Source organism: Theobroma cacao, chromosome 7 (genome assembly GCF_000208745.1).
Source record: "Theobroma cacao cultivar B97-61/B2 chromosome 7, Criollo_cocoa_genome_V2, whole genome shotgun sequence".
In the NCBI taxonomy this organism is placed as follows: domain Eukaryota; kingdom Viridiplantae; phylum Streptophyta; class Magnoliopsida; order Malvales; family Malvaceae; genus Theobroma; species Theobroma cacao.
This window is the reverse complement of record NC_030856.1, coordinates 8,566,209-8,591,714: the sequence shown is the minus strand read 5'-3', so window position 1 is coordinate 8,591,714 and position 25,506 is coordinate 8,566,209. Positions and strand designations below refer to the sequence as shown.

At 33.7% G+C, this 25,506-nt stretch overlaps 4 protein-coding genes across 12 annotated transcripts; 1 reads left to right on the top strand and 3 right to left on the bottom strand.

The window, feature by feature from the left end:
• On the bottom strand, positions 2,213-4,355 carry LOC18594414 (protein Jade-3). The gene is made up of 2 exons (XM_007021961.2): positions 2,952-4,355; positions 2,213-2,610 (listed from the first exon to the last, which is right to left on the bottom strand). The coding sequence occupies exons 1-2, from the start codon at positions 4,137-4,139 to the stop codon at positions 2,557-2,559; spliced, it is 1,242 nt and encodes a 413-aa protein (XP_007022023.2). The 5' UTR covers positions 4,140-4,355; the 3' UTR covers positions 2,213-2,556.
• Positions 4,952-8,723, bottom strand: LOC18594413 (probable sodium/metabolite cotransporter BASS1, chloroplastic). The gene is made up of 7 exons (XM_007021959.2): positions 8,146-8,723; positions 6,866-6,959; positions 6,741-6,774; positions 6,598-6,652; positions 5,961-6,044; positions 5,589-5,876; positions 4,952-5,302 (listed from the first exon to the last, which is right to left on the bottom strand). The coding sequence occupies exons 1-7, from the start codon at positions 8,650-8,652 to the stop codon at positions 5,150-5,152; spliced, it is 1,215 nt and encodes a 404-aa protein (XP_007022021.2). The 5' UTR covers positions 8,653-8,723; the 3' UTR covers positions 4,952-5,149.
• On the bottom strand, positions 9,878-20,623 carry LOC18594412 (protein FLX-like 1). Of its 9 annotated transcripts, XR_001928811.1 has the most exons (10): positions 20,463-20,623; positions 19,442-20,105; positions 19,096-19,256; positions 18,577-18,662; positions 18,255-18,414; positions 13,152-13,219; positions 11,987-12,096; positions 10,950-10,991; positions 10,258-10,865; positions 9,878-10,170 (listed from the first exon to the last, which is right to left on the bottom strand). XR_001928811.1 is itself a non-coding variant. In XM_007021956.2 (5 exons), exons 2-5 carry the CDS (start codon positions 20,047-20,049, stop codon positions 18,322-18,324), a joined length of 948 nt encoding a protein of 315 aa, XP_007022018.1. In that variant the 5' UTR covers positions 20,050-20,105; positions 20,463-20,623; the 3' UTR covers positions 18,076-18,321. The 9 variants fall into 9 exon arrangements, 2 of the variants coding, with proteins under 2 accessions (XP_007022018.1, XP_007022019.1); XR_001928808.1 differs by having other exon boundaries at positions 10,950-12,096; XR_001928810.1 differs by lacking the exon at positions 11,987-12,096.
• LOC18594411 lies at positions 22,865-25,500 on the top strand. The gene is made up of 2 exons (XM_007021952.2): positions 22,865-23,830; positions 23,999-25,500. Exons 1-2 carry the CDS (start codon positions 23,279-23,281, stop codon positions 24,044-24,046), a joined length of 600 nt encoding a protein of 199 aa, XP_007022014.1. The 5' UTR covers positions 22,865-23,278; the 3' UTR covers positions 24,047-25,500.

The window sequence follows — 25,506 nt, the reverse complement described above, 5'->3', positions numbered from 1 at the left end:
GCAGAAAAAAAACTTTTAAGTATTTTGAGTATTTTAGAGTAATTTTTTATATAAGATAAAAAACTTTTAAGCGTTTTGAGTATTTTAAGCATTTTGGAGTAGTTTTTGATACATAAAGAGAAATTTTTGAGCATTTTGAGTGTTTTTCACCAAGTAAGCATATTCGTTGATTATATTGTTAAATAGAATATGGTATGTTGTTTGAAATTATTGATTTTGTTAAATGAAATTCAATAGTTTTTGTAGTTTTAAAGCATTACATAACTGGCATTTAGGTATTACGTGACTAATTTTTAAGCATTACGTGACTAATTTTTAGATATTATGTAACTGATTTTTAAACATTGCGTGACTGGTTGGTATGGTATTGTGTAACTAGTTGATAAGTATTACGTAATTAGTTAGTAAGGTATTGCGTGACTAGTTTTTAGGTATTGTCTAAAAATCAATCACGCAATGCTTACAACCTAATCACACAATGTATAAAAACCAAAGACACAATGATTAAGTCGCGCAATGCTTAAAAGTTAGTCTGACAATACCTAAAATCCAGTTACACAATATCTAAAAACCAGTAATACAATATCTATTAACTAATTAATTTGCTTGTTCACAGTCAAGTTTAAGTTACCAAAGTCATACAATGTTCTAATTTACAAATATGTCTAATCAAGTTCAACCCCTTAACTTTGGGGTTTTATGAATATAGTAAACTAATAAACTCAAGAATTTAAAACATATACCTTAATATCATCTCTGCTCTTTGGGATAACGAGAAAGAGTTGCATGGCGAGATAGACAATATTTGACAAGAGAGAGTAATCGAAATTTAATTTTGAAATTTTTATCTGAATGGCCAGAAAAGAAAACTGAAACCACTTTAATTTATCTAAAATTATTTAAAGGGCATTGTTGTCAATTTATGTTAAAAATTGACTAAAAATAGTTAAAATTATATTAAGTGATATTTTTGAATTGGACTTATAACGAAAGTTATCCCTCACAAATTTCTAAATTTATATTTCAATTTAATTATGAAAAGAAAAATGGCATAACTTTCTCTCATCTTGTAAATTTTATAACCAAATGTTCGAGTGCATAAATTTTATTTTTATTATTTAAAAATTGAATTTTTGAACAAATCAAGAATGAGTCTCACCCTTGTCTGATCATAGCAAATTTATATTTCAATTCAATTGTATGAAGAAAAATGACATCAAATTACACCTAACTTTCTCTCATCTCATAAATTTTATTTTTATTATTTAAAAATTCAATTCTGAAGCAAATCAATAATGAGCCCCACCTTTACTTCACCATAGCAAATTGATATTACAATTAATTATGAAAGAAAATGAGGTCAAATTACATGTAATTGTCTCTCGTCTTATAAATCTTATGTTTATTATTTAAAATTTGATTTTGAAACTTTTAAAATTAAAATTTTTAAATTTTAATCATTGAGATTTTTTTTAAAGATATCTTAATTAACCATTCAACAATATTACTTGCACTTGAATATTTAACTTATTAATTGATACATGATCTTTCTATTTAAAAAGTAACGTTCAAATCTCTTACTCCAAATCAAAAAAAAGAAAAACCATTCAACAATATTACTTGTTTTTCTTGCTTTAAAGCAAAAGGTGTTAAGTGTGATTAAATGCAAAATCAAAAGAATTTGATTTTGATAAATTTAGGAATATAATCTTAAATTGATAAATTTATGTTTCCATGGAAAAGCATAACAATATAATTGCATCCAAAAAGATCAACCTAATTAAAAATGGAATTGCTTTTTAATCATATTAAAATTTAATCAAATACTATTATTTTGAATTTTGCCATTTATTTTTGTTATATAACAAAATTTTAAAAGGTAAAATGTAATAATATGAGATAATGATTATCTGCAAAGCAAAGGTGAATAAATCATTTCGAATAAAAAAACTATTTAAATAGAACTGAATTCCAAATGTAACTTTTATCAAAATTGTATTTTTCCAAATATAACCTTCATAGAATTTGAATTGAATATTTTATATGAATAGCAGATGTTAATCTGGCAAGGTGAATTGCATAAAAAACATCATTGAAATCCCATTTGGCATATACCAAATTCTCAAAAAAAAAAAAAAGAGCAGAAAATTTTAAATAGGAATAATTTCTGAATAAGAAAAGATGAGAAAAGGGAGCAAGAGCACCCAATATCTGCAAAGTGAAAACGCCCAAGTAGAAATTTATTCCAAGTTCATCACCAATTCAAGTTAGTAGGAGACTGAACTCCTGTTTCTTGAGCTGCTCAACAATAGACTGTTTATGATATCCACTACAGCAATAGATGCATCATGTCAAACAACTATGGACTAGACATCAGTTTCAGTTAACAAAAAGGCCCTAAAGTATCAAATCTATGATCTAAAGAAATCACCACCACAAGTACAAAACCTCATCTGAAATCTACAATTACCAACTTCAAGTGAAAGCAGCATCTCCAAGTTTCAACAAGTTGATCCATTAGTATCATACACAGCACTTGTTTGCCCCAATTTTTGATCACTTCCGGTGCTCATTTCTAGCTACAATCTTGAACTTTCCTGTCTGTTGTTGCTGCAAACGGAAGAAAACTCATCAACAAAAATTTCATCTATCTATTACTAACAGATTTACATTTGATGCCCTAGTGTAACACCATAACTCAATCACATGCTACCACCTCATCAAATAAGTAAATTTTACAATTTGAAAATCTTTAAAGTTACTCACATGGTTGAGGATTGTATGAGGAAAAAATAATTACTTCAAAAATTATCTTTATTAATGAAGCAACAGCATATATGATTCACAAACGGTGTCTACAATTTATACAAAGCATATCAATAATAACCCCTAAATTAGAACAAAGAATCATTAGAATTATGTACCCAAACAGAAAGCTTGAGAAAGATTACCTTCTTCCACAATTCTGTGTGGCATTTGCAAAATCCAGCAACAACAGCACCCTTCTTTCCTTCTTTGTATTCAATGCAAAGATCCTCCTTCAACCCACAAGTGACATGAAACTCCAACCCACATTTAGGCTCAGAACACTCGAGAACACACCCACTCCTCATTTTACAAATATAGCATTTCCCTGTCCATCGCTTCTCAAGAACCTTAGAACAATCAATCCTTTCCCTCCCTTCTGGATCCTCAAAAAACACTTCAGGAACCAAAACTGCACACACCAAATGAGCCCACTTACCATCAACAGTCGTGGGCTTCAGTGCACCTCCCTTGGTTGGGCATAAGCAACAAGAAAATTGCTTATCTCCTTTATTTTTCTCTGATTGGGAAGCCAAGCAAAGGTCACAAAACCAATCACCTTCTGGGATTCCTTTTATTAATGGATTTCCATAACATGTGGAGTGCACCATTAAGTCACAGCCATCACAGAATACTATTGGATCTGTTGGATCCCCATCTGTACTTTTACAAATATCACACAAAATCCCATCTTCCTCCTCTTCGTTACTACTTTCCTCCAATGCTGGGATTTCATTTTCTTCATATTCTTCTTCTCGCCTAGCTTTCATGCATTTTAGGGAACCTTTTTCTAGTGGGATTTTCTTGTTTTCCTCCAAATTCTCCTTTTTACTATCAAAAATGATTTTTTTGGGACTTTTAGCAAGTGGGTTTTTCTTGCTGTCCCCTACAAGAGGGATTTCATTTTCTTTATTTTCTTCTTCTTCTTGCCTAGTTTTGATGCATTTTTTGGGACCTTTTTCAAGTAAGTTTTTCTTGCTTTCCTTCAAAATCTCTTTTTGAGCATCAAAAATGCATTTTTTGGGACTTTTAGAAATTGGGTTTCTCTTGTTTTCCTCTATCTCTACTTCTTTCTCGTACTCTACATTCAAATCAAAAGAAAAAAGAGGCTTACCAGAAAGAAAATCAGGTTGCAAGGCCCATATCCTCTTCTTGGCAGGCAAGCAATATGTAGTAGTTTCAGCCACTGGAGGATCCCTAGACTCCTTCCGTTTCTTCGCCGGGAGGCAAAAAGAGCTAGCTTTAGAGCTATTGAACTCTTCTTCTTCTTGGTTTTGTTGTTGCATAAGCCTGAACCTTTTGACAGGAGGCAAGGCTTGGAATCTGATATCCATTTTTTTTTTTTTCTTTAGAGTGGTTTTGTGAAGAGAAAGTTGAGATTATTTTGATGGGGTTTTTTGGTAGAGATTGTCAGAGATATTATGAAGACTTAAAAGTTTGGGTCTTGGTTTGGAGGTTAAAGGAGATTCCGGTTTTGAATGGAGGAGTTAGTGGGAAGAGAAGCCGGGAACAGGGAAATCTTTGTTTTAGAATTTGGCGGTAAAGTTGACGAAAACAGAGTAATCCAAGTTTTGGAAGAAAAAAGAAACTTCGATTAGTTCTGCTTAAAAGTAACCGCCAAATTTTTGGTGCCAAAAATGGGTTTCCCTCTACCCCCAAGTCTTTGCATTTCTGGGGCCTTGTCTAAGTCCTGGGTCCACAAAAGGCTACCCAGCCCCAAAGTAATGAGACTTTACTGATACTTTTATTGTGAATGGTGAAAACAAATCCAAGGTTTAGTAATTAACTAATGGTCCAAGACTGAGGTATAATTTTCTCTATACCAAACAAATACACTTGTAAAACAATTGAAAGTGTAGATTCTATTTTCGTCTTTTGATTATCTTTGTTGTTCTGGTTGAATGACCACATCAACACCTTCAAACCTTTGTGCCATGGTAGCATTAACAGCATAGTTGAAATTTTCTTCATAGTCTCTTAAGTAGTCTTCACAACCAAGATTCCTGAATAATTTGTGGCGAAGTTGTTATCAGTTCGTTCATTTTTGTAGGTTGCAAAATGATCCAATCTCATAAACATCTTCTCAGTATTGCGTATTCCCCTGGAAATATAGCACTAGTCAGTGCATAGTATGGGGCACTTCTCATATCCAAGTTCCTGTCTTTATTATTTTCGATTCAGGCAAATTACATTATCCAGTGTCTCAAGATAACCATGACAAACTCTAGATACTCATCTCGATCTAGCCATGTATCTGCTAAGCTATGAAATGTCCATAAAATACATGTACATTTCAAAGAACACCACCAAAGCATTAATGTCCATCCAAAGTAGAAATGACGTATCACTCCTGCTTCTGCTTCGGCACAGTGCGTCTCCAAATTCCTGCCAATATACTACCAAAAATTGAGTGGCATACGCTGGAAACTGCACATGGTACTGCAGTCAGTGGATTTTGGAAGTGCTGAGAAGCAAGAACAAGTCCAAGAACCGAGTTCTGAAACATCAATGAGTTGATAAAGGATCAATCTTCATGAAAAAAGCAAATGAATGGAAGAATAATTATTACTCCTGAGTTTGGTTCACCAAAAAATCATCCACAGCATGCTACTATAACCAAAAAAGCACTATGATAAATAGTACTACTGTTAGTATTCAATTTAAACTACTATATTCAATGTTTTTAATGTTCTAACTATATTGACAGTGATGTAAAGAGTCCCTGGGTGAACAAAAGAGGAACTACTTTCATTGAAATCTAACTACTTGCAAAAATTGCATACCTGCATGCCAACCTCAATAGAGATGGTTCGTGATGATGCCACCTCAAGCCCTAGCACCCTTGAAAGAATATAGCCAAAGAAAAATCCAGATGCATGAAGAAGGGATGAAGCTAGCACAACTTGTTGACCAGATGCAAGAATTGCGGAAGCACTCTGGGCAATTGCATTTCCACACAGAATAGCAACAGTTCCCACAGCAATGGGTGGCATCAAAGGAGAAACAAATTTAACCAGGCCCTGGAAATACTGATTTAGGAATGCACCAGCCAATACAGGAAGAAGAACAACCTGAGGTAATAGCATGGTAAGAGTACAAATCACAACAAGGGATCAACTATATTTGCAAAAAAGCAACATGACAAGAGATTTCACCTGCAGTGTTGAGATTAGCAGTCCAGCTGCATCTACTGCAACATATTGCCCAGCCAGCTTGGCTGTGAGAAAGGGGGTCATAATCTGCAATATAAATGGGAATAAGAAGATATTATCTGACATGATGACAATAAAATGTTTTATGGATGTGCTCCAACAGATGGTACTGTGAATCCTCTCATTATAATGTATGTCAATACTCTACTCAATTGTGATTCAATCTTGCTTATCCCATGATAACCTAGTTGGTTCTTAAAAGAAAGGTGATTGGCGTTTCCCAAGCCCTTAAATGAGCCAATGGAAAGCTGAACTTAATTTTAACAGTACCACATATTGTGTTTGCCATATATGTTGTACAGAAAACCAGCCTAATTGTTCTTTTAAAAGGAAAAAAAATGAAAACAGAAATGGAAATTTTACACCAGATAGCCATTACTTGAAAATGTGGGAAAATTATGGCATAAAATATTTAATCATAGCTCAGAACTCCCCAGTGTAGGATCATCATCAATCACAAAATTGTCCCACAAGTGGATACCATAGTTAAGAGAGGATAAAGACTAGAATCATTGAAAATATCTTTAAAACATCAATTAACAAGAAATAGAGGATGCAACATCAATTCTGGTTGACCAACCACGGCTGACAAAGTGCTTGCTGCAGTCATCAACACGGAAAGTGCCACATTTCCTCTGGAAGATAACAAGATCATCAGGTCTTCTGGCTAAGGCATCCACAATAAATGAAAAAGCAATGATACTGATAGACAAATTTGCATACCGGGCAATATATGTGACAATGTTACTTGCTGTACCTGGAATGAGAAAATGAAGCACTATCAAAAGGGAGACAAGGATGGAAAAGTAAGTACGCGCCACATATGCAAAGAGTGACTATTAGCATACCACCAGGGCAGCAACCAACCAATATTAAACCAGCCGCATAGTGAGATGGCAAATTTAAGAGCTTGCTCACAAGGAACCCTGACAAGGGCATCACCTGCAATGAGTCACCAATTGTCTTCTAGTTTATATGTACTTAACTAAAACAGTGTGTGTGTGTGTGTGTGTGTAAAACATACTTCAAATGCAAAGCATTGAGACTAGGAGTACGTTTAGATATGCATAAGTACAGAATTCTACTGCCCTCACTACCAAGGCATTTACCCCATGTGCATTCATATTGTTGCTGGATTGCTGCATGCTATGAAGTTGTTCAGTTAGTTACTTTAAGTTTATGAAATGAGCTTGAAATAGTGCTCAATGATTAACTATAAATGGTCAAGTCATTTAAAATAATGAGCTGCAACTTGTCCAATTTGAGAAATGGGATGACATCGAGATTGGGGAGAACAGAAGTTACTCAAGAAGTCAAAACTCAAAGCATCAAAGTATTCAAGTAGTGCGTTACCAGTTTGGCAAAAAGGTACAAAATAGTAGGCAAGCGTAAACTTCTAAGCAAGAAGCAACTCAAGAAAAGGGTAACGTATGTAGTCACACATTTGGAAAAACCACCACGCAGAAGCATAGCAACTTTTACAAGATCCTACATTGCAAGCGAATAAAGTCCTAGAAATTCATAAATATAAGAAGACATACTGCTTGATAGTACTTATTACTATGACATGCAAATAGATAAAAATATCGATTCAGATTTGGCAAGGGAACAAATACTGTTCATTTGTTAAAATGATAGTGAATTCTTTTTATTTGGTAACAAATCTAGTCAAGTAAATGTAACTCAACTAGGAAAAAAATTAGACCTTTTTACCATGTCAGCCCCAAGAAATCAAGTTGACAATCCATTTTATTGGATTAATAATGCCATTGACTAAAGTTCCTGGATACACTATGGAATTTTGAGTGACATTACTTAAAATTACAAACTGTTACTCAAAATAAATGAGATTTATATCACCTTGGCTCGTAAATTTGATCAATATACTATTGTCCAAGCCTATGATTGTGATGATACCATGTCATGACTCCATTGGAAATTTCAAGGGACTCGAGTCTTTCATGATCAAAATTCTATATATCTGACATGGAAATTTGAAATTACAGATGATATTTTGATTCATTAAACTTACAGCTGATCTGAGTGATAGGAATGATCTATGTAATAATTTGTCCATGACTAGCCACCAGAAATATCAACAACAAGTAAAGAAGAAAGAATCACAAACCGAGTATTGGAGAACAAAACCCGAGATCAACTCTTTAGGCATAGCGAGGGCACCACGAAGATCATCTAGAGTAAGAGTCATGCCCATACCAAGCATAGTAAGACTAAGGCCAAAAATGTTCCACCTGGGCGTAACCCAACTGAAAGAAGTCGGCTTCAGTAACCCAAACAAACATCCCAAAGAAACCCATATCGGAAATGCAGTGGAAATCACTTCACCGAGCCACTCAACCCAATCTCCGAAACTTTTCTCGTTGTTAAGATTGTAACTCTCTGATGAAATACTGCACTGGAGTTGAAAACGTTTTGAAGTCAAAGAAGTGGCGGTTCTTTTGGGTGGTTCATGGGATTGGGATCTAAGTGTTAAGTCAAAAGGTGATGAATTGGAAGGTTTGGGAAATGAAATGAAAAGATGTTGATGTGGTGGTACGTAAGTCGAAATGGTTCTTGATTTCAGTTGAAATTTGAAGTTTGTTGTTGCTTGAGGGCATGAAAGTGAGGACTGCATTTCTCTCTGCTTCCTTTTTCCTGTCCTTTTTTGGGTTTTGAATAGACAAGTTATAGAAGAACAGCAGCAGTCAGAAGCTTAGGACAAGTCAAGAAAATTGTCAACAGCTTCTTTTATGTTGGGACCAACCAATGGTTAGGACAAGAGAAAGGACCATGTTCCTCTGTCCTTTCATTGTCAATTGCAACTAAATTACCAAAAGAAACCTCTCTATTCCGGCTTGTCAACTTGGCACCTTCACCCATACCCAATAGCAAATGCAATCCCAATATACACTCATTACCATTGACATTTGATTTATTTAGAAAGTACATTTTGTTGTGTCTATTCAGACATAACTAATAAATGTATGACAAATTTACATTACTTCTGACTGAATGGAGCTTGACACTGCAAGTTGGGTCTATTTGTGCCGTTTGTTACCCAACTCTATCAGGTATTTGATGACCTGATGGTTGTACTTGTACACAGTCTACGTACGATGGATTGCAATTAAACGGCGAAATACTCAAATTGGGAATAAATGTTTAGGTATTTTTTTAATTAAAGGTTAAATGTTTCAAATGTAATAATTAAAAGTTAAATATTTTCAATTTCTTACCGTTCAGGATTAAGTTGACAAGTAGATGAAACGTATATCACACGTCATATAAAAATAGCGTTGAAAATATAATTATTACATATCATATGAAAATTTTTTAATTATTACATGTCATGTTAAAAAATATAAATATTATACGTACGTGTCATATTAAAAAATTTAATTATTACACATCATGTTAAAAATATAATTGTTACTAATCACATCGATGATTTAGTTACTATATTTCATATTAAAAAAATATAATTATTATAATCATATTAAAAATTTAATTATTACATACCATAATGATAAAATTATTACACATTTGATTTGACAAAAAAAACATTTTAACCAAATTACCTTTTCATATCTTACCCTTTTAAATCAACATTCACGTCATGCACATATTTTACACACATCAAACAACTCTCACCTTAATCCTTAATTGTAAAACAATAAAAAAAAATTTGACCGATTGTTGCAACTAAAACATTTAACACAAAAACCCAAAATTTTTGACCCCAAATTAAACATTTAATCCAATTAAATCCATGTATAGCAAATTATTAATAAAATGTTTTGATAGGTAGCAAAATTATTTCTTATAATTTGTTTTAAACAATTAAAATATTCACCATCTTCAAAGGTTAACTCAAGTTAGAACTTTTTGTAAGGGACAAGGGTTGGGGGCATTAATAATGATAATGTGATGACAGGTAATATCTTGTTCAAAAAACAGAGGGTCTATAACACAATCTTGATCCATGTACAGCAAACACTTGATACTTCCTTGACACAGTTTCAGCGTATAAGATGGTCAATGCAACATCCATATAACCTCAAGGGGAGTTTGTGCCATAAAGCTTTGAGATTATAGTGAATATTTATGGCAGGTGGCGGATGAGATCAACAACTTTCATCTTTTATCCACTTACCTGCAAAATAAGGACATTCATTTTCATAAGTCAGTGAACAATACTATACATGGGAACTCTTTAATAGCGCTAGTGTTAGCTGCATACCATGGTGCACCCCATGCCACATTTGAAACATGTCTAGTACTTGAGCACACTGTACCCTACAGGAGGACTTAAAAACTAGACGCCAATCATCCGAAACAACACTGGTAGATCTTCTGATCAACAAAATCTTATCCAAGCCTTTAACATTATATGCCCATCCATCATTTTGATGCAGAAAACATCATAAAATCAAATCATTGAACATCTCTAGTTATAATTGCCAAAGCAGATCAAAGCTTGCTAGCTAAAGAAACTCTCTCTTCATCTACCACCTCATCTTGTCTTAGTGCTGAGAAAAAGATCATACAATGAGCTTGAAATGGCCCTGGTATTAGGCAATTTGGTAGAATTAAACCAAAATCACATAAATCTTCTCGTATTTCGGTTGCCCCAAGAAGCCTAGTGAAATTTCCCAACATAAATCTTCTGGTATTCTCTGTCGCCCCAGGAAGCCTAGTGAAATTTCCCAACATAACCGGCGGCGATACAAGACATAGTGCCAAACCAATAGCAGTCACTGGCTCACTGCCACCGAAAGCAGGAAATGTGCAGAAGATCTTGACAAGACATTAGCTCCAAAAGCAAAATTGGGGAAATCCTTATATTTCCTGTAGCACCAAATTACAAAATAAAATTTTCATTATACTCTCCATAGCCAGCAAAATTTGAGAACGTTAACCTTTAAACCCCACCTTAATTGTCTTCAAACCCAGGCGAGAGGACTTCAATAATATCTAGTGCTCAAGAGGCATAAAAGATGTGAAAGTTGAGGTAGCACCATGTATTGAAGACATTACCAACAGAAAATTGAAATTTCAATTCATCAATATAGTAATCAACATAAAGCATAAAAAAAAAAAAAAGAAGAGGAATCATGCATTGATTTTGATTGTGCAACATCATACTGAGTTAATACTTTTGAGCTGGCTTTAGAGTGTAACTGCAGAGAAATATGTGCCCATTGTTTAAATTTCAAAGGCACTCTGGCAAGAAAACATGTATAGTTAAATCAAGTCTCAAATGACCTTTGAACTATGCTGTGTGATACACAGCCCTGGTCTCTTTTCCTTTATGGCTATAACTTCAATTTTAGCAGTTCAGGGTTTTGTTATATGAGTTAACATTGCTTTTGTGATCTAAGGGTAGAACTGTAATACATCAATTCCTCAGCCTACAGAGACTTTTATCTTCATTTATCAATCTTTCATTATCTCCTCCAAAATATAAACCTATTTTCATCTGAAAGCCATAAAGCCAATTTATGTAACATATTCAAATCCTAATATCCCTTATTTCCCAGATCTAAGCCCTTTATGAGTTGCCATATATGTAGAATTTGTAAAGGTTGCCTTGAATCCGTTTGGAATACAAGGAAAAAAAACCTTTTTCTCAGCACCAACAGCCAACATTATTAAGGAGTAAATCTCTATTGGAAATTGAAATCTTTGTTTACATGACGAAAACTTGATGATTTTATTACCTCCTTAGGCTCAAGTATGATCAAGAATCCCTAACCCTTTTGGTAAAAATCACGTATTATTGTCTCAGATATAAAGTGTTTTAGAGAGAAAAGCAAAGGCTTCAAAAATGGGGTAAGCTATATTTATGAAAGAGCTGGAACCAAATTTTTATAAAATGTCTTTTGATGGACATTTTCCTCCTACTTCATGTGAAATGGGAAAAAAGATCATCTAATTAACCGAAAAATGTAAAAGAAATCACAAATTACCTGTTGAAGATTAGAAAGTACAAGGTGTAAAGGAATAGTTAGGCTCATATATGCTTTTCATCCTCAAACTGAGGTACTTAATCACAGTTTAGGTAATTTTATGAGATGTGCTGCAAGGAAAAACAAGGCAATTACTCTCGCTTATAGGTACAAACTGGTTTCATATACATAGTAGGGCTAGAGTTTACAATGGTTAGCATACATTTTGAAGGTTTGCCAAAATTTGCTTTAGGAATTACATACTATTGGATTAAGCCATTTTCCCTAATTTGAAAACTTGTACCTAATATTACTTACTTGATTTGCCGAATCATTTGCTCATTGGTCACACTTTCAAAGAGGAACAATAATTCCCGATAGATAAACTTTTGGAACTCCTTTATTTCATTCTAGTATGCAAGGTAATCTATTCTAGCTACCACAGCTTTTGTCCCATAAGGAAAAGACTGAAGCAATTTTAGATAAGAGAACTGTTTCTATCTGGATGCAAGGACATGCCTAACAACTTCTGAAATTCTAGGTGTCTTTTCTTTCCTACTTTAGTATTTATTGCCTTTCAGCTTATGTAGCATCTGCAAGGCTCAGGGCTGCAGCCTGCAATCTTAACACTTGACTTTTTTTCATAACCAGCCCTAGAGCATCAAGCATAACTCCAATCTGTATATTAATAATAACTACAATTTTCTTCAACCCTAAACTTCAAATGCAAAATACTGTAGTCATATACATCACTGAGATTTATAAATCCTGCATCAGCAAGCCATCTGTTCTGCATCAATTTGGTATTTTAGCATTTAAGGCAGCTAAATTCATCATGCATTACTAAACATTAGATAGCTTAACCTTGGGAGGATTTCATATACTTAATCATGTGCAGATTTTTTTAGAAAACCACAATTAATAATTTCGGGGATGAATAGCCCGATTCTGAAATCTAAAGCCAAATAAGAGTCCAGCCGGCTGTAATGATTTTATTGTAGGTTATTTGTCATAAGAAAAGCTATTCAAGGAGGGACACTATCTATGTTGCCTTCTACGAATAGCTAACCTGGTCTTGCTACTAGGGGATGAATCTTTCAAAATAATTATGAATATAATTAGCCTCTAAAACCTTTGAATGATATCAACTATACAAAACAATGAAATATCTATTGTGCTAACATACCTCATGTAACTCAGACATCATTGGATAATCACTGAACCAGAAAATTTGCAGGATGCAAGTTTGTAAACCTGAAATGGAAATATAGAAAGGTCAAATCAGATTGCAAATAGCTCACATAAGGTACTACAGCATGCATAAGCATAAATAGTTAAAAATTTAAAAAGAAAAAAAGGAAGATAAAATAAAAAGAATATGACAAGTAATAGTTGAATAAGGAGGGAGAGAGATGTGATAAAAAGAAGCGGGGGAGGAAGAAAGAAAAGGAGATAATAACTATCAAGATAGATAGCACCAAGTTTTATTTCCTCAAGCCACTAATCTAATATGAAAATAAACAGTTAATTTACAATATTTGACCAAATACTACCAATGAAGATCACAAAGCAACCATGCAAGTTCTTGAAAGCGGATAGAACAATAACATAAAACATAATTGCATATAACTAGATCTGGCAATGATGGCAGAATCAGATGCCAGAACAGCAGCCACAGCATAGCGCAGTTGCTATCACATGCTCACACTTGCACCTCGGAAGAATTTATGGTGGCACATAAAAAAGACAGGGCAAAATGATGCATGCTCTTTTCAGATAAGAATGCATTTGCACTTTGATCTACTTGAAACAACTCTAGAAAAATCCAACATAGAAGTGTAGAGTTCTGAATCCAGGAAAGAAGCTAGTGCAAGATAAAAAATAAAAACAGTTCAATTTAAGGTATTACTTTAGCTTTTCTACAATTCTTAAACTATGTAGGATGACAGACACTAGTAGCCACTTGTACTTCTTCATAAGAGCTCAACCTGAAAACATAGCCTATTCTTTCCTTGCACTATTACTTGTACTGCTATTTGCTTCTACATGATGCATAACAACTTAATTCCTTGACTCTTCACCACTAATACCTTCATCAAGTTGTCTCTTCAATTATGTTTCAGAACTCTGCGCTTCTGAGCACAAATGGGCTATTGTCCACTAAAACTTACATTCAAGAAGAACAAACCAAGCCTGCTACGTAACTATGTAAGAAACTAAATGAACTGAAGCATCATCCACTCACTAATAGCTATCCACTCATAAACATACTGCAAAGAGACAATATAAAGCATATGACATATTCCAAATAGCTCCATAGAACAAGTGTGAAACCATCACCACAGTTCACACATTGTACTTTCTCAGTATTAAGTCACAAATAAACATACAACAACATAGGAATGTCACAAGGCACAACTCAACCATGGATTGCAACACATACAAATTGCTACTAATAAGGCACTACTCAACCATGGATTGCAACACATACAAATTGTTACTAACAAGAAACTTCTGGCAAACTACCCATCCAAATGAGGAAGAGAATGAAAATCCTTGTACGACGAGCACAACCAACAATGGAAAACAAAAAATGAAAAGAAGGCGATTTTCTCAGAAATTTATGTCACTTACTTGACCAGAAAACTCATCCAGCATCATCATTGTTGACCATGTCTTGGCAATGTGTCGCATACCTCATGCAATGAATAAGCTTCTTCCAGCACTTACTTGCTGTTTCCCAAATGAAACAAGACATGGATGGAAATCTCTTTTAAGGGTTTCTCTTGATCCCGTTTTCACAGAATAAAGACATTGAGGAGATACTTCCAACCCATAACAAACTCATCTATTCTCAATAATTTGCTCCCACTGTTTAACTGGTTGCATTTAACGGGCCCCACAGCAACTAAGACAATGATTTACAGCAGGTAACATGAAAATGGACTCCTATTAGGGATGACTAATCAGCACAAATCCATCTTCTTGTAGCAGTAGTAGTAGCAGTAGAAAGAGAGGAAGAGAGCGAGGGAGGGAGAGTAGACTAGAATTTACAAGCACACAAAATGGTATCCAGTAAGCATAAGATCTGACTTACAAAACTTAAATCTAAGGATCGCATGCTGATGTAAAACAACTACCTAAAATCTTCCTGAGACCACCAAGCCCCAGTTAGCTCTTATAACCAAGAAATAGCTTAACGCTTATCTCAAGACTGGTCAGGGCTGAACCAAAATTCATATATAATGACTTTAAAAAGAAACAGACTAGTATTCACTGACGCAACAAGATTATAACTTAAAAGACTAGCCAAATACTTATCTAAGACTCATTGCTCTAAGACCCAAATGAACAAAACAGCATAAAGGAGAAAAGAAAAGGGAAGAACACTGACTAGTAAAAGGAAAATTAGTTAGTAAGAGAACATTTGATCGACAACTTAGCTCTTTGATGTTTAACCCTATGAAAATGTGAATATATAAATTATGGAGAAAATGTAACAATAAATATACACACAGACACCAGCAATTTACTTTTAATGATGAAGAAGAGAAGCAGCAACTGCGACAATAACGGGAGTACCAATTTATGCATCCAAGCAACCCAAGGTTGTTAAATCAAGAGGAAAGTCATTGTAATTTTGTACAAACTCAGATCAAGAAAGTTTAAATACAATAGGATACAAAGGATAGAAACCACTATTGTAGATATTAAGTAAACACTAAGAAATCCCAAAGCACATTGCCCTTCAATCATATAATGGGACATACGCTACAGGTTTCAATGTCTGAAATAGTTTATATAGGCCATAATATGAGCTAAATTACTTCATTACCTTTATTGCCAGATCCTACTTAGATGCCATCACTCAATCCAAAAACCCTACAACCAGTCTTATCCCATGTCACTAAGTTTGAAGCAATCTGGGTCTTTTGTTCACCTTGTGAAAACAGAATCTCTAATCCTACAATCTGGGTCCTGGTTCGAACAGGTAAGATATAAAATATTAAAGTACCCCAGCCATAAGATTTACGATTATACCACCTCCGTGTATTCAAGAAAACCTTATTTGACTTAATGATTCCATAATACCTAAAAATTCCAGAAGTATATTCCTACACAATTCCATAAAGTTGAAATAAGCATTCAACTTAACGGAAGACAAAGATTAGGAAGTACAGCTAGAATGTTACTTATATTTCCAAGACTAACACAAAAGAACGAAAATATAAAACGACATATGTAACTTATTTGTTATAACAACAGCAGTTAGCTTTTCTTTGCACTTGGGCTGCAGTGTTCATACAACTTCATGCAAATTTTAGAGAACATCATTCCTGAATTTCCCGCATTAGCTAGGGGGAAAAAACATTGTATAGGCTGTACAATAAAATAGTTGATATAACCAACCTTCCAGATGATAAGAGAAGCAAGTCAGACATATTTGGTCAAAGCAACAGAGGGCAGCCAACAATCCTACTCTCCTTTCCAAAACTGTGATATAGGTGGCAATAATCCCAAAAAAACACTGGATGCAAACCCTGATGAAGTGCTCTAGTATCCTAGATTACAGACTTTGTAAAAAAAAATACTAAAGAGAGGCCGATGGAAACCAGATAAAATTAGTAAAAAAGTCTACTTGCTCTGACATTTATAGTGAACACCAGGTGTCAGCTACTGTCTAAATAATACATGCCCCTCAATCATTTCAATGGGTACAAATGAAATATAAATCTATGTAAGATGGAGTTAGGAAAGGCTTATGATCTGCCAGCTAAGTGAACAGATCTTACCTTGACATTGATTTCATGACACACCCCTCATTGATCCCATAAAATTATAGATGAAGGCAAATTAAAAAATAATCATAATATAAAAGAGTGCCAAAGCAAAGTGCATATTGTAAACTGGGAGCAACATTGTGCTCCTGCTCAGTGCAAATCTTAAAGTTTAGCACCAATCTTACATAAAATTGGGAATCTAGAGTTTAGATATAGATCCAATGGTACAATCTTGTAAAGCTCAGACTTAAGGCTAGTTTCAGGAAACAAATGGACAAGATGCAACAAAACTGGCAATCACATCTTAATTGCAGGCGAAAGTTGCTAGAATATTCTTCTATTATTCTGAGTTAAACTGAAAGATTACACAAAATTAAGGTCCAAACTATAGAACAAATTTTAAGGACTTTTACTAATACACAGAAAACTAAATAGAAACAATATATGAAGATCCAGAAATATAATCGTACTCAAACTGAAATTCTTGGACCAACACCAGAAGGTGTGCCCAGCATATGTGGAATCTAGTAAACTCACATCAACTTAGAAAAACTATAGAGAACTTAAATAAACTAAATCAATGACAAAGAAACCAAGGAAAACATCAAAACAGACTCAATATTTTTTTGAAAAGAAAAACAGACTCAATATTAAGTAGAGATGGATCAAAAAAGGTCAACCAATAAGCTCCAAATCTCTTCTTCATATTTCCTTTCCTTAAATCTTTTTCTTCAATTAAAGGCGTTTAAAGCATGCATCACCTTAACTTAAAAGTAGAATAGGCTAAAGAGCTAATGATAGAAAGCAATGATGATTACTCTCCCTAATACAGTTAGATGGAAACTAAAACCACTTGGCTGTTTGCACAATCCATGTAACTTTGTTAAGGAACTCCAGGAAAACTTAATGAAGCAAAGCGCATAAGCATTGCAAGGCTGCCAGACTGAGGCAGCAACAAATGGAAAGACAACTCACAAATAAACCAGAAAGAAGGTCAGCACGGATGTAATAGTAATCCTAAATGGAAGAGGTCCACAAGAAAACATAACAATTACAAGCAAGAAGACTTGCCAAATTTGATATGTTGCTAAACCGTGTCAGAGATAGGAGAGCCAGAAGCAGTTCTGCAACTAAACAGCATAAGTTCAATTGAACCCAGATTCCTAGATATTGAAGAGGCAAAAGCAACTGCAGCAGCATATATGCTTGGATCACAGGAATTGAATTATTCCTACTCTTCAAAACCAAACATCTAGCCTCAAAAAGGCATGGCAAGGTCAGATCTTTCTTCACATAATGAATTGGTGACATTCAAACTTCATAAAAATATCTATGAAAAGCACATTATCACATTGAAATACTTTTATCATAAATGACCTGAGAAAATACTTGCATGATAATATCATGACGACAAGAGCATACTGCAACTTCAAGCTAATATGAACTGTCAATGTTTTTAGGTACAAATTCCAGAACTTCTATCATGATATAATAGTTTAAACCCACACCTAGAGAACTGATAAGTTGCCCAGAAGTACCAGAAATCATCATATTAGCATGATTTGAAAAATCACTCTAGCGATGTCCTTGAGCTCTCTGCATGTCATATGCACCCCAGGAACCTGCAGCAGGACCATACTGAGGGTAACCATCCACACCACCTTGAACCTGAAATACAAGGGGAAAAACTAAATAACGAATCATTTTTAAGAGAAAATAATCCATACATAAACAACTTGCACAAGAAGCTCCCATGCCAGTCCATACACATAATATTTAAGCCCAGACGCCAAAAACTGTTGAGAACATACATAAAACAACACAACTTACAGGATTCATGCCATAGTTGACAGGATAAGTATTTCCAGTATATCCAGCTTCAGGATTTCCATAATTTGCATTATAACCAGCAACTGCTGCAAATTTTGGACAAAAATTTAATTCATAAACAAGGGAAAACAACTGATCAGTCTGTTACATAGATAGAAAAATCAAGCTCCATACCAATTGATCAGCCTCATAAGCTTAAGGAATCATCACTACTCAAATAATAAAGGTCGCTAGTTGAACTAATCAAACAACTAACTAGACCCTAAGTAAAATGACATTGTCACAGCACTTCAAACCAGTAACGATTAGCATTAAGACGATTAAAGGAAAAGGCAGATTGAGTGAAAACCAACCCAACTTCAGCGTAGAAACTTAAACTTGCAACCAAAGATCATATCATAAGAATAGCAAACAGGAAAGAGCAGTACATGAAACATTGACATGTAAGCGGCAGAAATAAAATTCTCTATGCTAGAAAAATAAAGCTACATAAAATATCTCAACAAAGGGCTTGCATACCAGGATTACTACCACCAGCGGCACGAGTTCTCTTCTCTGCATTAGCAATCTCTGCACGAAGCTTTTCCAACTCCCGAGCCATTGAGATCAATTTTTTCTCCATCACCTGGCCATGTTCATAATTCTCTGCATATCCTTTCTTCTCATACTCGATGGCAGCTCTAAAGGTCAAGAAAGACATACAAAATCATCAGAAAACCAAAGTCCATAGAACAATTTAACAAAGGCAAATAAATGATCCAAACAAAAACTTTTATTTCATACATACAACTATTGTTCATTTCCATAAGAACTCTCATATAAGAAGAATTTGAAAAAGGAAATTAAAAAAATTGCAAATTCTCACCTTGCACGTTGGAGTTCCTGTTTCACATTTTCAATCTCTGCCTTCAAAGCAGGTGCCTGTTGTAATTCGGTCATAAATCTAGCCAAATCTTGACTCATAACCTGAACCTGACCCGTAAGATCCTGCCTCACAGCATTAAGCTGCTTAATATCAGCATTAACCTTAACAAGCTCGGCTCGCATAGCCTCCGCCCCACGAAGATCAACCTCCAATTGAACCGACTTCTCATACATCTCCCTCATCTGAACATCCTTCTCCACCCTCAACGAATCCACATAATGAGCCATCCGCTGCAACTCATGCTGGGCAGCCTCCAGTTCCTGCTTTAATGCAACATGAGTTGCTGCCAGCCTCTGATTATCTGCAAGAAGGCCTTGAATTTCTTGGAGTTGAGCTGCAAGACGCTCTTCAAAGATTGCAGGGTGAGGAGGGAGGCCTCTAGGACCCAACCCGAATTGGGTTTCTCTTATTTCCTCAAATAAAGCAGGGTGAGGCGGCATTGGTCCTAGACCTCTAGCAAATGGGGGTTCATGTACCGGAGGCAGTAGTCCGCCATGAGGAGGCCCTTTCATTGGAAGAGTCGGAGGCCCTCGATTCCTCCCAGACATATCTAAATTAACTATCCTTCCTTAAAATCAATGTGAAAGAGTTCCAATTGATAAACCTGATTAAAATTATTTCATTTAAATCAATTAGTCAAAAAAGAAATTGAAACTTAACTAACAAATTATGAAACTAAAAGGCAGGCAATTTCTACAATGTTAAAGTAGATTGCAATTCTAAAACCTAAACATAATGAGCTGTTTCATTACCGGGAAAACTAAAGAGAAAAAAAAATCTATATATATGCATTATAGTTAAAATTTTCAATACAAACCCTAAAGCTAGCCGTTTAGTGACGAAGAAAATTTCAGCGAAAAGCGAGAGAATCACCTTCTCGCGAAACAAACACTCGGCTTTTTCATAAGCAGGAAAATGAATTCATCAGGTAAATAATAAAAAAACTAACAAAATTGCTTACCTTTGAAATTTTAACAATTCTCGAGGAATTGATTTGAGAGAGACGGGTGAAAGTCAAGAGAAAGTTTTCAAGAAATTGAGAATTTCCCTTTTTTTTTTTTTTTTCCTTGAAAACGCTAATACTTGGGATTTATCAAAATTAAATTGATTGATTAATTTATTACATCGTTCGAGTAGTAATTTATTAGCTACGAAGGAAGGGTGAATTACATTAGAAATCCAATGGTCCGTTTATATTGAGAGGTAAAATATTTTTAAAAAACGTTTTCAAATACTTTATTTAAAAGATAAAATATGTTACAGATTAATAAAATAAATATTCATTAATTATATAAAATATTTAATTAAATGTAATCATATGAATTTAATAAATATTTAAAAATTAAAAACTATTAATATTTAATTTTAAAAAATTTTGACTTAAAATATTTATATTTAAATTATTCAATATTATTAAAATTTAAAAATAATTTTTAATAAAATTATTCAATGCAATTAATATTTTTATCTATAAATTGAATAAATTTTATTAATAATTATAATAAAAATATTACAATAATCATCTTTTAATGAACACATATTTAAAGATATAAATTTTAAATGTTTTACACAATTAATTAATATTGATATTTTAATAATATTATGGTTAAAAAATGATGAGATGAAATTTTTTTTAAAAAATTAGAATTTACTTTCATTATAATATGTGGTTAAATATTTTGAAAAATCACTACTAATTTTTCTTATTTTTATTTTTATTCTTAATTTAAATGTAAAAATCGTTTAGTAATAGCTTTTATTTATCATTTTAATTCCAAATAACTCCACTAATGATGGTGAAAAATATTTTTTATAATAAAAAATATTTTTAATATTTTATTAAAATAATAAAAAATTAATTTTTTAAAAAAATATTTTACATAGAAAAGTTTTTCCTAGCAATTTATTTTCTGATTAGCATACAAATGCTAAAACCCAAACAATATATTTGGGCAAATAGCGCAGAGACCTATTTGTTAATATATTTCAATAAATCTTAATTTAATTTTTTAAAAGTATAATATTTAAAAAAATCAAACAAGCATTTAAATTTTTATATATTTATTTTGAGATAAATAAGTCATTATAGCTAATAATTGATTTAATCAAAATGTCACTTTTTATATTATGTTACGTAATATTGATGTGGTATTAACGTGATATATTGATATATCATAATGGATGATGATATAACATGATGACATTATTATATCATATTTTTCACTTTCCACATTAGTATCACATGAGTATAAAATGACAATAAGTATTTTAATTAATGACAATTAATCAAGCATTAATTATAAGAACTTATTCAATCTACAACAAAATATAAGAACTTGATTAAACACAATAAAAAAACCTTATTTGAATTTTTTTAAATAATTTAAATTTTTTTTAATATTATGCCTTTTTNGTATGAAAAAAAGAACTTTATACCACTTGTCAATTAGTATCACAACTTACGAAAGTGATGTTAGGGTTAAAGTAAGCTTCAACCAAACTGAGTTCTTTTACTTTATAATTAAAAAAGTTGTACAACGAGAATTTTGTATAATTACGTGTGATAGAATGTCACGTATCACATAAATAAAAAATTGAAGAATATTGAGTTTATAAGTAAAAGCTTTATTCTACTTATTAAATTTATCTTTTTGGGTTGTAAATATGGACTCATGACAAACTAATTTGTCAACTATTTTATTCAAGTGACTTTTTGAATTTGCACTCTAATTTAGAGAATTTATCTTAATAGGCGGAACTATTTTATTTAATTTGGACTATTTAAAAAAAAATCAAATAAGTCTTTATTTTTTGTTCAAGTGACAAACTAATTTCTCTTAAAAGTCTTCAAACTATTTTAAAAAAATTCAAATAAGTTTTTATTTTTTACATTCAATTAAGTCCTTGCACTTTTATTTTAAATCAAATAAGTTTTTATATTTTTATTTGAATCAAATAAGTTCTTATAATTAATAGTTAACTTAGTGAAAACCTTACTTGTCATTTTATGTCACAAGGCACTAACATGATATGTTGGCATGTTATAATAAATAATAACATGTCATATTAGCATTTCATAATTGATGATGATAAAGCATGCTAATATAACATGATTATGTAGTATTTTTCGATTTTTATATCAATGTCACATCAGCATCACGTGGACATAAAATGACATATGATAATTTGACTAGTCAAAATTAGTCAACTTTTATTTATAAAGACTTATTCGATATAAGTAAAAAATATAAAAACTTGATTGAACTTAATAAAAAAATAATAATTTATTTGAATTTAGATTCCTTTTCCGAACATTAAAAAAAAAAAATCATATAACAAATTGGGTCCCTTATTGGACTTCAAACTATTTAATTTGGGTTTGGTTTGTATTAAGTTTGCCCAAGTCTTGACCCACCTCGTTGGGCTTCTTTAGGTCTTAATTCAACAATTTGAATGGAATTCAATGGAGCTTATAAGTTATAACGGTGTCCAAACAGCATTATACCTTTATTCAAGTAACCATGTTTATTTCTTACTTTTTTTTTGTTTATATAGAACGGGAATAATAAAAAAAATCCTCATCATTCCAACCTTGCATGTCTCGTGAATTGCCTTTATTACTCTGAAACGGTGGGATATGTTTCCAACGGCTAAACACACAAGGTGAAATAGCAGCAGGCCATGGCCTTCAGGGCCCAACCGGCGGTGGCCCTCATGTGAAGCTCACCCCCCATTCCACTTCCCTCAAATTAATATCTTTTCATCATATATACAACTATGTTTCACCTCACTTCATCTTTTGTGTTTTTTTACCGAGAATCCATGGAAGCTTTGTGGGATTTGGAGGAGAAATGGAAGCTGACAACCCAAGAAGCTGTCCTCCTCTTAGCCTGTGCCGCCTCCGCTGTTGTCGGGCTTTGTGCTGCGACGGTCCTCAAGAAGAAAAGAAAGGCCCAAAAGAAGCAAATGGTGGACCGAGACCGGGTTGCAGATGGAGCGGTACATGCAAAATGGTGTGAGCCTAGTTGCAACTGGGTCTCAGCTAAGAGGGTGTTCATGGGCTCAGCGATGTGGAGTGGAGCTAATAGGTGGGGGGAGAGGAGCTTCGGTTGGGAGGAGAGGCCACCACCGTTGCTTGGCTTGGAAGGGTATGACTCATGTGCAGGGTGGCGAAGCCATAACTCAGACTCACCGGTATGGCAACGGCCGATACTGATGGGGGAGAAATGTGAGCTCCCACGGTTTAGCGGACTCATTTTGTATGATGAAAGAGGCCAGTTGCTTGATCATTCTGCCAAGGGAAGTTCTGACCAGGAAGAGACTCTCCAGGTGATCAGCATTTCCATAGCCAAAAACCCTTTTTAATACAATGTTTTCACCATGAGCAGGATTTAATGCATTTTAAGTAGCAAGTACACTTCTCAACTCACATACCAGAAAATTCCAGGACTTGGGAGCTCATTTCTTAGCTAACATGGCATTGGTTATCTTTTGCAGGAGGAAACCACTGGACGCATAAGAACAACTCTAAGGGACCTGCTCTAATTTTTCCATGTAAACCAGTTGTAACAAGAAACAGGGTTTTCAGCAATGTGATTGAGCTTCTCCAGTCATGTACAAATTGTCCCATGTCCTCTTGCATTTCATATATAAATATCTAAAAGCGCTATTTCATCTTTAAATAGTTATATAGTCATAGTTGCTCAGGCTAAAAGAAAATCTTGTCACATGATTTAGCCTACTAATACTTGAGTTCATAATCAGTAGCTTCACTCCAGTCAAACCCCTGTAATCGGTCTCTAGGATCAAATCTAGTAGACCATAAAAGGCCACATCTCATAAATTATTTGCTTCTCTGCTTACAGTTGAAAGCAACTCCAGAGACCAATGGCATCCTGTTTATGATTACCAAAACTAGTATTTATGAGCATTTGAATCCCTCATTTTAAACCAAGGCAAAAAATCCATATACTAGTATCATTATCAACATAGATATCTTTACAGAGTTTCCGAATGTCCTACCCTTTAGCAGCTGAAGATTTTAACTGCAGCAGTTACTTCCGGTGATACCCACTTTGCCGTTAGACTCTAACTTCTAAAGATGAAATTACCAAGCAATTCTTATTATGACAACTGAAACAAAGACTAAGCTGAGTACAACATGATTGCCCGGAATTCCTCCTATCTTAACCAATGACACCCTCAATAGCCAAAAGCATTAAAAGTCCACTAAATGTATCTAGCTGAACTTTGAAGACACATGTATTAGCCTTAACATTCTAATTTCTTTTGTACATTTGTTTTCAGCTTCCTCAACAGAAAAACTTTAACAGAATAATTTAATTTATGCAGAACTTATGAGAATTCTTCTCAGTTCAAATTTCTAGCCTTTTAGAACTCATTAAATCAAAACATTCACGGTAATAATTCAAGCCCTGCATGAACTTCATTCAAGTCTGATCACAACATAAAAACCGCAGGCTATAACCCATGAAACATTGATTATAATACTCTCACTAACAGCGGTTTTAATAACAACTTAAAATGTAACCTCCAAAACCCTCCCTACGAGTGGTAGCAAATCAACAGGGGCAACAATGACATGAGAATTGAACAAAAAAAATGAAAATAAAATGCTACCTAGAAACCAGAAAGGAATTTAAAACAATAGAGCCATGTGTTTAGTGAGGTTAAAGACAGAAACTGAAGGCTGACATAGTGCAAAACAATTACGTGAAGCAGGCACGTCTTACAACCTCAAATATCTTCTGGTCACCATACCATCTAGTAACGACAAAATTTTGAACCATTTTTTATAGACAATTTGAATTCTGAATTTATACTTCTAAATCTAGCAACAGCCATATGCTGAAATGATCTCCATACTTATAAAGAGAGTCATTCATATGGATTCAAGTATGCACAATTTTAGCAATTCATATGACTCTTTGCTTGAAGCATTTGGCCTACTTTTAATCATGCTGAAAAGTAGTTAGGTGCAAAAG